The sequence below is a fragment of the Podarcis bocagei genome, assembly GCF_964188305.1.
Source record: "Podarcis bocagei genome assembly, chromosome: 10".
Classification (NCBI taxonomy): Eukaryota; Metazoa; Chordata; class Lepidosauria; order Squamata; family Lacertidae; genus Podarcis; species Podarcis bocagei.
Window position 1 is genome coordinate 26,536,522 of NC_138135.1, and position 13,537 is coordinate 26,550,058.

The 13,537-nt window shown below is 41.6% G+C and overlaps 1 protein-coding gene across 11 annotated transcripts in view; it reads left to right on the forward strand.

The window, feature by feature from the left end:
* Positions 1–13,537, forward strand: part of MYBPC1 (myosin binding protein C1) — a 96,648-nt gene that overhangs the window by 44,102 nt on the left and 39,009 nt on the right. For all 11 annotated transcript variants that reach the window (XM_081212227.1, XM_081212232.1, XM_081212224.1 and 8 more), the window contains 6 exons: positions 5,332–5,501; positions 6,583–6,715; positions 7,877–8,001; positions 9,845–9,950; positions 11,959–12,125; positions 12,793–12,955. In XM_081212227.1, the coding sequence (XP_081068353.1) occupies positions 5,332–5,501; positions 6,583–6,715; positions 7,877–8,001; positions 9,845–9,950; positions 11,959–12,125; positions 12,793–12,955 (864 nt within the window). The remainder of the gene's footprint in view (positions 1–5,331; positions 5,502–6,582; positions 6,716–7,876; positions 8,002–9,844; positions 9,951–11,958; positions 12,126–12,792; positions 12,956–13,537) is intronic.

The window sequence follows — 13,537 nt, forward strand, 5'->3', positions numbered from 1 at the left end:
TGAGAAGGTGTGGATTGGAAATGGGTTAGGCTTGCACAACAGAAAGCGTCAGGTGTAATCCCGCCCCCCCAATGTTACCATCCTTTCCTTTTGATTGATGTTTATAAACTTTTAATTCTTAAGGTAAATTTTTTGCTGAGAGTTAAGCCAACTCTGTTAGCACGTTGACAAGAAACCACAAAAGTCTTAGGATATTGTACACTTTCTAAGGCTGCTGCCCCGTATTGTGACTTAATGACATAGGAGTGTCTCAGAGAAGCATTCCTGTGTCACTAAATTATAACATGGGATGAGGTCATACTGGCAGGTGTCAGTACTGTATATTGGTGTTTGTTTTGTGCCTGCATGTTTTCCCCACCCATGTCCTATCTAGGGATGAGAAATTCAAACAATTGATCTTTGTGCTACACCCATCCCCCACAGAAAGAAAGAAAGAGAGAGAGAAAGAAAAGAAAACCATAACAAAACTGAACTCTGGAACACTTGTTTTCAAAGCATGCAGACCACAGATGTACTGCAGCTTTTTTGGCTCTTGAATTCACCCTCCTTCTGCTAAGGAATGATGTGAAATGATTTACTGAGCTCCGATAATGCATGCATTCATTATGTGTCTGAAAAACACATATGCTGTGGGCTCTTAAAATGGGAAGTCTAGTAGGGCTAGGAAGCAACTTGCTGGGTGGAATCTGATAGTGTATTATAAAACTGGAAACATTTCAGAGGGCACATGGAAGCATTTTTTGAAATTCAAAATAATCCAAGAAGCTGTTAGCTGCGCTTTAAATCCCCAGATATGAATAACAATATGAGCAAGTGTTCAGACATTTGCTTGTCCTTTATATGTGGTTTCAGTTTTCAGTACCCTGTTCTTGTCATGAGGCTTCAAGGACAATTCTGCCCATTTTAGGTTACTAGACTGAGGCCCTGTTCAGACCTATCAAGCGGAGCTATATTTGTGTTGCAAGAAGCAGGCACACATAACCCTCCAAAAAACAGCACAACACGCACAATCCAGGCACTCCACATAGGACCAAGTTTTGCAGATGCATGAAATTTGCCCTACCACCTTTTTGAGATAGCTTCTTGGTAAAAGTTTCTATATTTATATTTTCATCCACCTTTCCCTTAAGGAACTGAGAACGGCACGCATGACCCTCCCCACTCCCCACTACATCCTCACAACAGCCCTGTTGGATAGGTTAGGATGAGAGTGACTGTTCCAAGGTCACCCGATAAACTTCGTGGCTGAGGAGGGATTTGAACCTGGATCTCCACAGTCTTTGTCCAACACTCCCAACCCTATGCCATACTAAGCTTATACATAGGTGACAGGGACATCATGCTTCTTGCTGGGTCACCAGGGCTTAGGAGGTCACCCTATTGTCACTTTATCAGAATTACAAAAATTATCATATTCTTCTATTTTCAAAGAGCCCTAGTGTGAATTCACTAGGCAATCTAGCGTCCTGCTATAGCCAAGGTGGCCTGGGAGAAATCTCACATGGCTCTGGCAGTTTCCCTAGGGAAAGGGGTATGCTTAATGAAATAACTATCAAGCTTATTGAGTGGGGGGGGGGGGAATCAAATCATCACAAGATTGGACCAGAATAACTTTGTTCATTGAGCAAGAACAGGGAAAAAGCAGGTAGCTTTTTTTAGATGGATAAAATTCACCAAATAGTCCATTAATATATCATTTATATAGGGTGGAATCAAAATTAATTTTGAAATGATTTAATCAATGATTTAACTGCAAAGGATGCTGGAAGGTTATTTCTTACATTTATTTCTCATGTTTCTTCCATGGAACTCAAGGAATCATAGAGTGAGTTCCCAGGTCTATCATGCACGCATCAGTGACTAGGGTCAAGGCTCTCCTTTCCAGTAACTGCCTTTGCAGTGAAGATTGGGCTCAGCCATGCCTGTATTTAGTTTAAGAAAAAACAAGATATATACCGGTAGTTGCACACTGTGTTTAGATGCAATTTTACTTTGGCTTCAGGAAGATGGGTTTTCAAAACATGAACTGACCATGTTTCAAAAGTTGATCCAAGTAAATGCTTAGATGTTATTTGAACAACAACAAAACTTTTTAAAAATCTATTTCACGCTTGCCAGATCTCTATTTTCTCTTCCCTAACTAGGATCCTCAGTTTGACATGCACTCATTGTAATATTTATATTAATACTAGTAGATATATCTATATCTACATATGGAAATGCATTGGCTTGGTTTGATTTTCCATTGATGTTTCCTACTAATATACAGCTTGTGTGTGGAAAAGTTTTAGTGAATTTGGGAATTATCAGTATTATTGCTACATTAATTTTGTTGTGTTATATATGGATATATATGTGTGTGTATGCATATAGATGTATAGAAATGTTAACTCTTGAGTGGATAATGGGAAAATCAGACTTTCAGTACAAATTGATTACTTTATTTCATTGCTAAGAAATATTGTTTCATTTCATTGCTTAGAATCATGTTTATTAGAATAGGTTTTCTTATCTAGCTGTACATACAGCATAGTTAAGTTACACCTAACTGCTTTAAGAAAACGTAACTGTGGGAAGGATGAGTCCCACTAGTGAAAGCCACTAGTGCAACATGGCTTTCCCCTTTCTCATCTCCCATGCACCACCACCCAAAAAAATTGGCTTTCAGGAGAACTCCCAGAAGAGCTTGAGGAAGGAAGGGGAATAAGGATCATTCTGTTTGGCAAGGTAAAAAGCTTAGACTGATGGAACAATTCCCATAGTGCTACTTAAACTTCTCCTCATTTATTTGCTTCTTATTATGCTAAACTTTATTTCACTGGCTGTACTGAAGGCACTTAATTTTTCATCAGTAAACCCTTTAGGAAAAATCTGAATGCTCATATTATACATGCTGACTCTGCAGATTTTAGGTTGAAATACACTGGAATATATAAACTGCTTAAGCCTCTTGAATGACATTGACTTCAGCTCAAATCAATTTACATGGAAGGATGTCAGATTTACATTGCAGCTTATGTTAGCATCTAGCAGCCAAATAGTTAGAACACATGACTGCATTCCTGAAGGCTGAGAGTTTGTCTTACATCTGATGACCAGGTGCAATGCATCTAAACTGTCAATGGTACGCTAATCCATTGAATCGCAGTGACAGCTGGACTTGGGCCTGTCATTCCCTCAAACAATAAGTTTCAGAAAGTGGCTTGATTTAACTGCTTGGATGTAATGAACTTGCATTTCTGTAAAAACAAAGTGAAATTCCAAGAAAGAAGAAAACTGAAGTATTTAACTGAGCTTTAAAAAAGTATATATTTAACCATGCATTCACTAAGATGGGACAAACAATGGGATAGATAGGAGAAAAGCGGCAAAAAAAGATCCATATTGATGAAAGGTGGCATTGCGGCCTGTTTCTGCAGGTTCTGTAAGTCGTGCCTTGTATCTGTTAAGCTGTGTTTTTATATTTTTATTCGATGCTCTTAATTGGTTTGAATGTAAGTCACTTAGGGTCACTCTTTGAGAAAAGTGACTAACAACAACAACATGTCTCATGCCCATTATCCACTCAGCCATTTCATCCTCAGGACAAAGTTTGTTTGCTCAAGGATTTGTTCTTCAGTTGAACAAGGTAAATGAAGAGGGTGGATGAGTATTTCTTATAATGGGTTGAAAATCAGGACGCACCAATCCTCATTCTCAACAACTGCCTAATGAATGTTAAAGGGGAACATTCTCATCTTGGTTCCTGTTGATGCATGTGCAACTGAGAGGAGTTGCCACAGCTAGGATGGCCAGCCTATTAAAATGAGAATTCATCCCCTTAATGCATGTCAGCTTTTGGATACGTTTGCATTTTTACATGACCTTTGGAAAGGTAGAATCTCATTGACACAGCAGTATTTTGCAGTAAGTAGCTGACCTTTGTAAACTGTAAGCATGAAAAAAGTGAAATAAGAGGCCATATCATAAAGCTACACCCGTAATATGTTAACAGACATATTGCAGTACATTTCAGTACATCTCTTACAGACACTTAAAATAATACTGTTAATGCCATAAAATCCATTCGCAACAGCTGATTCATATCAGTACATTATATGAACATTTTGCTAGGATCTACAAAAAATGGCCAAGGATCTTTATAAAATGTTACTATAAGGCAAAGTACTCCTCCTCACCCCAATAATTTAGTGGTTCCATTTCTTTAAATGAAAAAGACACTGCCTACATCATCATCATCATCATAATTTTATTATCGTTAATGTTTACTGCTACAGAATTAAAATCATTCTAATTAAGACACAGGCTCAATATATTCCATGTGGTAGTCTCACCATAAGATTATCATTCATTTTCACATGTCTATGTCTACTCTCCTTGTAGATTTCCCAGTTGCTATTGCAAAAAATATTTTTTATGGGGGGAAAGACCAGTTACTGTTTAAGAAAAAAAACATTGGTGCCTCTGCAACTTGTTGCCCTAAGCTACCAGATAATTTTTACAAATTTACTTTTTGAGACAAGGGTATGTTCACACATCATGGCAAACCATGGTTAATAGTTCCAGTGAACATGCAGATCACTCTCAATTTGCTCCTCTCCACAAGTGGGAGCAACAAGTCACAATCCATAGATTAATGTTACATATGAACTGGGGATCATGAACTGAAGGTAATGTTTGTGCTTGGATTACCACTCTCCCTGGTTTGGATTTAACACTAACTCGGGGACCCTATTTCCTGTTTCCACTTGCTAGTGGGGAGGAGAAAAGCTGGAGCAATCAGCCTGTTCACAGTAAGCTGCTACCCTGACATGCCAATATTTCATAATATCAGACAAACTTTAATAGTAAAATTCTCAAAATGCCTCCTGTGTTTATGGCCTGACCCAATAGGCTACTTCCTGTTAATCCCGGGCCTTAAAAAAATTATATTTTTCAAAATACATCTCACAGTTTTCTTTCCATCAGTTGAAGCCCACACATGGAAAAACAATAGATTGGTGCAGAAGTCCAGTTTCTTTCAGGTGAAATCTCACAGGTTTGAATTCAAAAGTCTAACTCAAGATCTGTAAAATGTTACCCACTGAAGACAAGGGTAAGTATGCATCCCGCTACTTCTCTCCCCTTCTTGGATAAGGACGTTTGATTGTACAACCAACCTTGTCAGCTCAGGCACGCCCTTAAGCCTTTGACTTAAATCACTAGTCTTATCTAAAACAACAACGTATCCCACTGGGAGTTGAATTCACATGTGTCCTCTTCATGACGCCAACTTCTGGCACATCTTTTCTTTTTTCTCTCCTTTCCTCCCCCATCTCTTATTCTGATCAGGGAGGTTAAGCAGCAGGAGCCCGAGGAGCCTGATGTAGATGTGTGGGAGATCCTGAAGAGTGCGAGCCCCAATGACTATGAGAAAATTGCCTTTCAGTATGGAATCACTGACCTAAGGGGCATGCTGAAACGTCTGAAGCGCACCCGCAGGGAAGAAAAGAAAAGTGCAGGTAGGGGAAGCAAGGAAAAGCTGTTTCACATCTGCCTAGGAATACAAGTGACACTTTTCCTCCTAAAAGGTTCTCGCAGACAGGAATTAGTCTTGCAGTCCTCATAACAAGGTCTCTAATTCTTTCCTAAAGAGAGCCATTCTCTTTTTAACAATTGAGCCATGTGAAGAATTCACACACACACAGGCTTTGCATTGGCTGGGCCCATGGAGGACCCAACCATTTAATGAGCAGACCAGGAAGGAGAACCTCTGGTTCACTCTGATCTAATGACACATCTCCCCATTCCCACATGCTGCTTTCTGATTGGCCGTGAGTGCAGATTGGCTAGTGCCGCCATGGTACAAGCTGACCCCAACTGGCCAAATGATGCTTTCAATTCTACTTCTCCCTGCTCCTCACCCTATTGTGGGCACAAAGGGAGCTCCATGACAGCAAGGAACCAGGCGTTTCAAAGGAATTTGCTATATTTTTAACAGTTGAGGCATATGAAGAGTTTTGCCAAGTATGGCTTAATTCTCACTGGAGAAATCAGGCTTGTTAAATTATTTTCCTGTTGCCTGTTATGGTAACTAGGCTTCATGACCTGCAAAGCTACAGTACAGTTTTGGGGGGGTCAGACAACTCAGAATTTGTGTTTATTTTAACTCCAGGGTTTGAGAGCAGATAACACATTTTAAAAACAGCAATATACCATTTGAAACACCTTAAGCAGAATGGCTGATTATTCCATATTTTTCAGGGCTCATCCTAATGGGTATCTCCATTAATTCACTAATGTCCATATGACAATCTCTTCCAAATCACTGCCTTCCCACACTTTCTCTGACGTCAGTCTGGATTGTCTCATGCCAGGGATGCTCCAAAATGGAGTGTGAGGAAATCTGGATTGAGGGAGATGAAAGTGTGGGTAGTCTGTGATATGAAGGAGAATGTCATCTGGACAATGGGAATCTTACAATCCACATTGAACAACAGTATGAAGGCACCTTTAGACATTGTAAAGTTTCATGACAGAGTATGGGATTCCACATATTTTCTGTCTGTGTGTCTCCACTGCAACATTTTTATCACCCAACAGCTTTTGCTAAGATTCTGGATCCTGCGTATCAAGTGGATAAAGGAGGTAGAGTAAGATTTTCAGTGGAGCTGGCTGACCCAACAGTGGAACTCAAGTGGTATAGAAATGGGCAAGAAATACGTCCAAGTGGAAAGTAAGTATTCCCATAAACGCAGCTTTAAACAATATTTCATATTCAGTTCTTATATCCTTAATTAAGAGAATTGCGTGTTTTATTGCAGGTGTATTCTGCAGTATGTTGTTAACATATACTGTCAAGTGTATAAATTGAAAACTTGTATATCCATGTCTGTTATATATTGACAAGCAGAGCCTGTGGGAGGGTGGTGTGGCAGGAGGATGAGATGCTTCTGAGGACTGGATGTGTCCAGGAACTCTCTCCTCCTCTGCCATTGCCAGCCACTCTGAACAATGAGCCCCCTAGGACAGAAAGGAAGAAAAGTCATGAGGAGGAGTTTGGTCACTGGAGTAGAGTCCGTGCTCATAATCGTTACCTGCTTCCCCAAGGTCTGTACATTCTCTGAAGAAGCCAGATCAACTGAAGATACTACTTTGCGTTTTTCGGGCCACCAAGCAGCTGTTAGATGCTAATGAGCTTTGGTCATTACTGACCTGAAACCAATGTGAACCCATGACCTCAAGGTGAAAGGCTCCATATCCCATTACCTATCCCTTGAGCCATCTGGCCTACCAGTAATGTTGGCTCCTTTGCCCCAGCTATTATTGTACTTTTTGAAAAAATGACAAGAGTGCTGGAATGAAACCTGGGCTCCTGTTACAGGTTATTTCCATCTCCACTGATCTAGCATTTCAGAGACTGCTCTGTTTGGACCTCTTTAACTTTGTGTTTGCAATAATCCTTCCTCAGCTTCCTAGAAATAATGTATTCTGATAGTTTTAGGGCCATATACATTTAACATACAAGTGTTAAAATGCAAAAGGAATAAGCCGTGGGGTGGAGGGACAACGACTGATAGATATTAATAATTGCAATAGGTCTCAGGGAAAATATCTTCTGAAGCTTTTTGCTTTTGGGTGTTTTTGTCAATTCCCTGTTGACACTTGATCATAGAACAATAAAAGCAGCATGCAAATTTCATTATAAAAAATCAATTTTTAAAATTCCATGGCAGAAAGTATAAACAGGTAAGAGAAATACATGGTACCTTTTTAAGACATCCTGTTGCATAGGTTCTTCCTCTACACTACCCTTCTATTAGATCAACAGAACCCTGTACAATTCCTAGAAACCTGGCCATAATTCCACGTTTGCTATTTTGCCATTTTCCAACAGATACATATTTGAGCACAAAGGTAATGAGAGAATCTTATTTGTCAACAACTGCATGCTCACAGATGACGCCCGCTATCATGTGACTGCTGGTGATGAGAAATGCTCTACAGAACTCTTTGTAAGAGGTAAGCAAGATTACAAAATTTCTGCCAGTTTCTCTGCTAATATGAAATAGCACAGTTTTGTGGTTTATTAGTTCTGCATGGGGATGACAATTCAAATAGATGAAATGAGCCACCTGCACTTGCTATGGCTTAGCTACAGTCATGGGTGCACAGCTACACCCTGGAGCATGTGAGGAAGGAAGACCAAGGCCAAACGGAGTTTCCTCTTCTCATTTGCTCTTCCATTCCCGTGACCTTACCACTGCCACCAGGTGGAAGTCTTTGTTTTCCCCTGGTTGCCATCACCAAACAGCTTAAGCTCACTTGGATCTCCGATAGGCAGTGTGGGGTTTGTCTCTGAAAGGTCAGGGATATAAAACTGCAGATAAAGAGACCGTATGGCTTTAAAAAATATTTTTTGGGGGGTTAACATCTGAATAGTTTACACACATAACAATCCCCAAATAGCTAAAGGGTGATGAAGTTAAAACAGGATAAACATATCCAGTTCATCTTATCTAAATGAATTCTTACTAGCTAAAATTCTGTTAGGCAAAATTATTGCGTGGACAGGCGGAGTCCCCAGATCCCGAGCGGTCCCCCCCGTCATGTGGAATAACGACTCAAGACAACGTGCTATGGGATTAAATTGGCCACAACTTTATTAACTTTCAAATGTGGGTAGACCTTGGCTCAGGCATTGGGCGTTCTCCCTCCCCAGTCCCCAGCCGGGGACCTAGGGAGCTTCAGGGTTATCCAGTGTGTGGGGGGGGGGGTTGGGCCAGCTCTGGAGAACATATGTTCAAGCAGAGATAGCCGCCCCCGTTACGCCGCCGCTGCAGGGGAGAGCAATGACGACCTTTCGGCGTACGGTCAAAGCCTCCCTTCAGAAACCCCTTTAACGGGGAACCCTGGTATCGCCGCCGCAAAGAGGGGTGTTGGACTAAAGGATTCCGCCCAAGGCCTGATACCGCCAAAGTTGTGACGTTTTGCTACGGGAAAGGCGAAACCTGCCAATGCAGGGAAATTCCTTTCCGGCCCTATAACAGCGACCTTAACGTAGCAGCGCCCGCATACCTGTGAAGATAAGTTAACCTACAAAAGAAGACATTAACTGAGGGTGGGTAGGGTGGGAGAAGCTCTGGAGCCAAGTGAGGATTCCCAGGTAAGATCCTCCCTCTATTGTGTGGGCAGGTAATCCCTCCCCTACCTGGCCTGGTCTCCTTGGCCACGCTTCCCCCAGGTGGGATTGGACAACTGACTGAGGTAGGCGGAGACCTCCAGGTATCCCACCTGAGAGAAGGCAAAGCCAAGCCTATGCTGATGGGGCCGCTCCAGATCTAGGGCTGTGCGCGTCCACGCAAAGGGCACCCCCCGTTTTAAGCAGGGAGTGGTCATTTCCGTAAGAGTTCTTCCCTCTTCTCTCTATGTCTCATAGAGGCTCACTTTTTCAAATTATTATTATAAGAGGTTGTAGAATCAGGGAGCTGGGGGAAAAATAAATGCTACAGACGAATAAGTGCATGTAGTCTGAAAGAAAGAAAATGGGGGCAGGGGAAAGAGAAGGGAACTTTTCCCCTACCTGCACTGTTTTGATGTACTGGTGCAATATCCTAGGTCAGCTGATAGTGACTGCACAATGCTATGTGGGGGTTTTATGTTTTCCAGTCTAAGTCCATCAGTTTTACACCACTCTTATGTTCTTTGCAATGGATCATAAGACTTAGGGCTCCCAGAATGCTCCAGCTCCAGCTGGTGTAAGATGTGGAAACTTTAACTTGCTGATTCAAAGGAGGTTGCAATGTACAAAACCATCTGATGTTATGATTTTAAAACAGAGTGTTCTTTGTTCCTCTCCCCTCAGAGCCCCCAGTGATTGTGACCAAAGCCTTAGAAGATACCAATGCTTATATTGGTGACAAAATAGAATTATCAGTTGAAGTGTCTGAAGATGATGCAAATGTGAAATGGTAAGCCACCTACATCCTTCTTTAATTAATATTTTTTGTGGGGGAGGGGCAGTCCTGCTGAGATTAGTTGTGGTTAATTTAACAAGTTAGTCATACCCAATTTAAGTTCCATTGCTTTTAACTGGGCATGGCCATAATGGATTTTAGCTAGATTGGACTTTCGATAGCCTGAAATGAAGTGCCTGTCAGTATAAGGGTGTATTGTACAATTTATCCTGCTGCATTTTTTGCCTAAGTAGCTGCAAACGTACCTTTAAATCAGACTTCCCCAATGTGGTGCCCCCCAGCTGTACTGGCTGGGGCACATGGTAGTTGTAGTCCAGAGTATGTGGAGGACACCATGTTGGCTGCTTTAAGAAGCAATTCAGGGGTAGCCGGTGAAGCACCCTCCAGATGTTGGGTCTACAACCCCCATCGTCCCCAACTATTGGCCATGATGATGGGGGCCAATGAGAATTTACTAATTTTAGGTGTTCTAAAGGGCAGGCATGGCAGTTTAGCAGCTTTGGATCATGTGCAAATGTCAGCATGTGCACATGGAGTTTCGTACAAGCAAAGGTTTATGCAAGGAGCACCCCCTGGCACAGAAAAAATAAGGCTTTCCTTGTTCAGATCAGCTTCAATTTCAGTGTAGATTGTGTCCAGGTACACCTAAACCCTAAGAGAAATGGATTTGGACAAATCATATTGCTGAGTTCAGTTGGGCAAAATATAACAGAAAAGCTATCCAAATACCAGTTATGCCATATGCATCAACAACATGGTAAGAGGACGAAAGTGTAGGTGTTCGTGATTGCTCCATATCTTTGCTGAGTGACCGCAGCCATATCCATCAACTTTTTGATTGCCACTCATGGCTTGTTCAGCTTGGTCAGATTTAAAAATGGCATGGAGCTGCCCCTTGATGATATATTTCCATTAGAAAAATTAAGATTGAAGATAAAAAATCCTCACCCTGATCATTGAGGAACAAAGTTGCAACTATGTTCAATTTACTGTTAATCCAGAGCTCGTAGGACAGAGATGTCTTTAATAATACAGTGGTACCTCACAAGACGAATGCCTCGCAAGACAAAAAACTCACTAGACGAAAGGGTTTTTTGTTTTTTGAGCTGCTTCGCAAGACGATTTTCCCTATGGGCTTGCTTCGCAAGACGGAAATGTCTTGCAAGTTTGTTTCCTTTTTCTTAACACCGTTAATACAGTTGCGACTTGACTTCGAGGAGCAACTCATAGAACGCGGTGTGGTAGCGTTTTTTGAGGTTTTTAAAGACTTTGGTGATTTTTGAAGCTTTTCCAAAACTTTCCCGACACCGTGCTTCGCAAGATGAAAAAAATCGCAAGACGACAAAACTCACGGAACGAATTAATTTCGTCTTGCAAGGCACCACTGTAAACTAGTACCAGTGTAATGAGACAACCTTTTCACATGATGATTATCATGTGAAAAGCTATTCATGGGGGGAGGGTGTGGGTGTGGGTGTGAGTGTGTGTGGGTGTGTGGGTGTGGGTGGGTGTGAGAGAGAGAGAGAGAGAGAATATGAATATTGTGAAAGCGGAAACTTATATTTTTAATGGGGAACCTCTTTATGGAAATATTTGCTTTTGTCTTAACAACCCTACCATTAGGTAGAGGCAGATGGGTGCTTCAGGCAGCAGGCGCTGAGTTGGTGGGTGGAGTGGGGACAGGGAATAGTAGCAGCAGATGCAAGGTCCTGGAGGACAGAGTTCTATGTTGCACACGGCCTGCCCTGCGTCCCCTGAGTGAGTCTCCTGCTCTCACGTGTGCTGTCCTATTTCCATTATTGAAGTAAGATGCCACTGGCAGTCCGATGGGCTTCTGGCAAGTGGAACGGCACAGGTAGGGGGGTGCCTTGTCCTTTGTCTCAGAAGAATGTCTTGCAAATCTACCAGAAAGTTTTTCCGGAGCGTATTTCCAAGCAGGAAAGATTGTGAGTTCTTATCAGCAGACAGTCACCTTTTTGTTTTTGTTGTTGTCCCTGGGCAGGTTTAAAAATGGTGTGGAGCTGCCTCTTGATAGTAAATCTCGATACAAAGTGAAGGTTGAGGGTAAAAAACACACTCTAATCATCGAGGAAGGAACCAAAGCTGACAATGCAACTTATTCAGTGATGACAACGGGAGGACAATCATCTTGTAAACTAAAAGTTGACTGTAAGTGTGGGGGCGGGGTGTGGTGTTCTAGTTGTGTTAGAAATCATACATGTGATGCCTTCTGAAGCCTCCTAGTTCTACTCAGCACACACATGCGGGACAAGCAAGTGAAAGTGTCTCCTTTTAAGCAACTACTGGGGAACATGAACATTGTACTAATTTTTGGATATTACTCTCTAAGCCATTATTTGCATGCTTATACCTTTTATGCTGTTAACTGAGAATTCAGTTATGGACAGCACTGCTAATAGGCACTGCTTCCAACTAGACATAAAGTTAATTGCATAAATGCAGTCAATGTACATATTTGTTCTATACATAGCAGACTTGGGAAAGATTGAGCAGCTTCAGGAGGACTGTGGAGCTGGGGAGAAGTTCAACTCTTTCTCTCCCTGCCATGAACCTAACAAAAATTTCCTATCTGAATCGGCTATTTGTGGCTGCTACTTACAAAACAAAAACATGCATGTTAATAGTATTCAGGCAATTCATGTCTTGCTTGACCTTAATACAAAACTTGGTAGGTTCTTAGATGCACATTGAAGATCACATTGTGAATGTACACAGTAGCTTCCTGTGGTCCAGATATGCTCCAGTTCAGCACCGCTTACATAAACAGATCATGATGAACTGCTGCAATAATTTTTCTCATTTCTCTGTTTCAAAGTGAGGCCACTTAAGATACTACATCCATTGGAAGACCAGACTGTGAGGCTTGGCAAAGAGCTCTCCCTGAAATGTGAGATCTCTGAGAACGTAGAAGGGAAGTGGTACAAAAATGGGCAGCTTCTCCAACCCAGTGACCGCATTAAGATACATCACAAAGGAAGGTAGGCATGCAAAACAGTAATCCTTGAAGATGAGGGATAAAAAATGCCTGGAGCCATTCCTTTACTACAGGTAGGTAGGGTTGCCATATGTCCGGCAGGTATTCAGCCCTCATAAGCAGCATGAGGGGCGGGATTGCTGAAATGTCTGGGAAAACTAAAAAAAAGCTCGACAACAAGGATAAAGGTTGTTGATTTCAAATGACAGCTATCTTGGGACATTCTGGTTATGAAAAACAAGTAAGACCCATATATTTATAACCAAAAAAGGGGGCAAACTAGATGAGTAAAGGAAGACTCATAATTAACATTTCCTGATGGGTTTTAAATTAATAACTAGGTTGGGGGGGAGCAGCAATCAGATCAGTGCTGCTACATGAGTACTGCTTCTATTCTCAGGACAGTAGATGAGCACCCAGCTGCTAAAGTAGTAAAAATTGTATTGGCATCATAATTTGAAAATCAAAGGGCAGAAATCATTTATAGCTGCACACACAGGAGGAGGAGCCCATAAATTTTAGTGGCATCCATCAGTTCTTCCTCTTACAAACTTGATGGTATGAAATGTCTGTAAAAATGTACCGT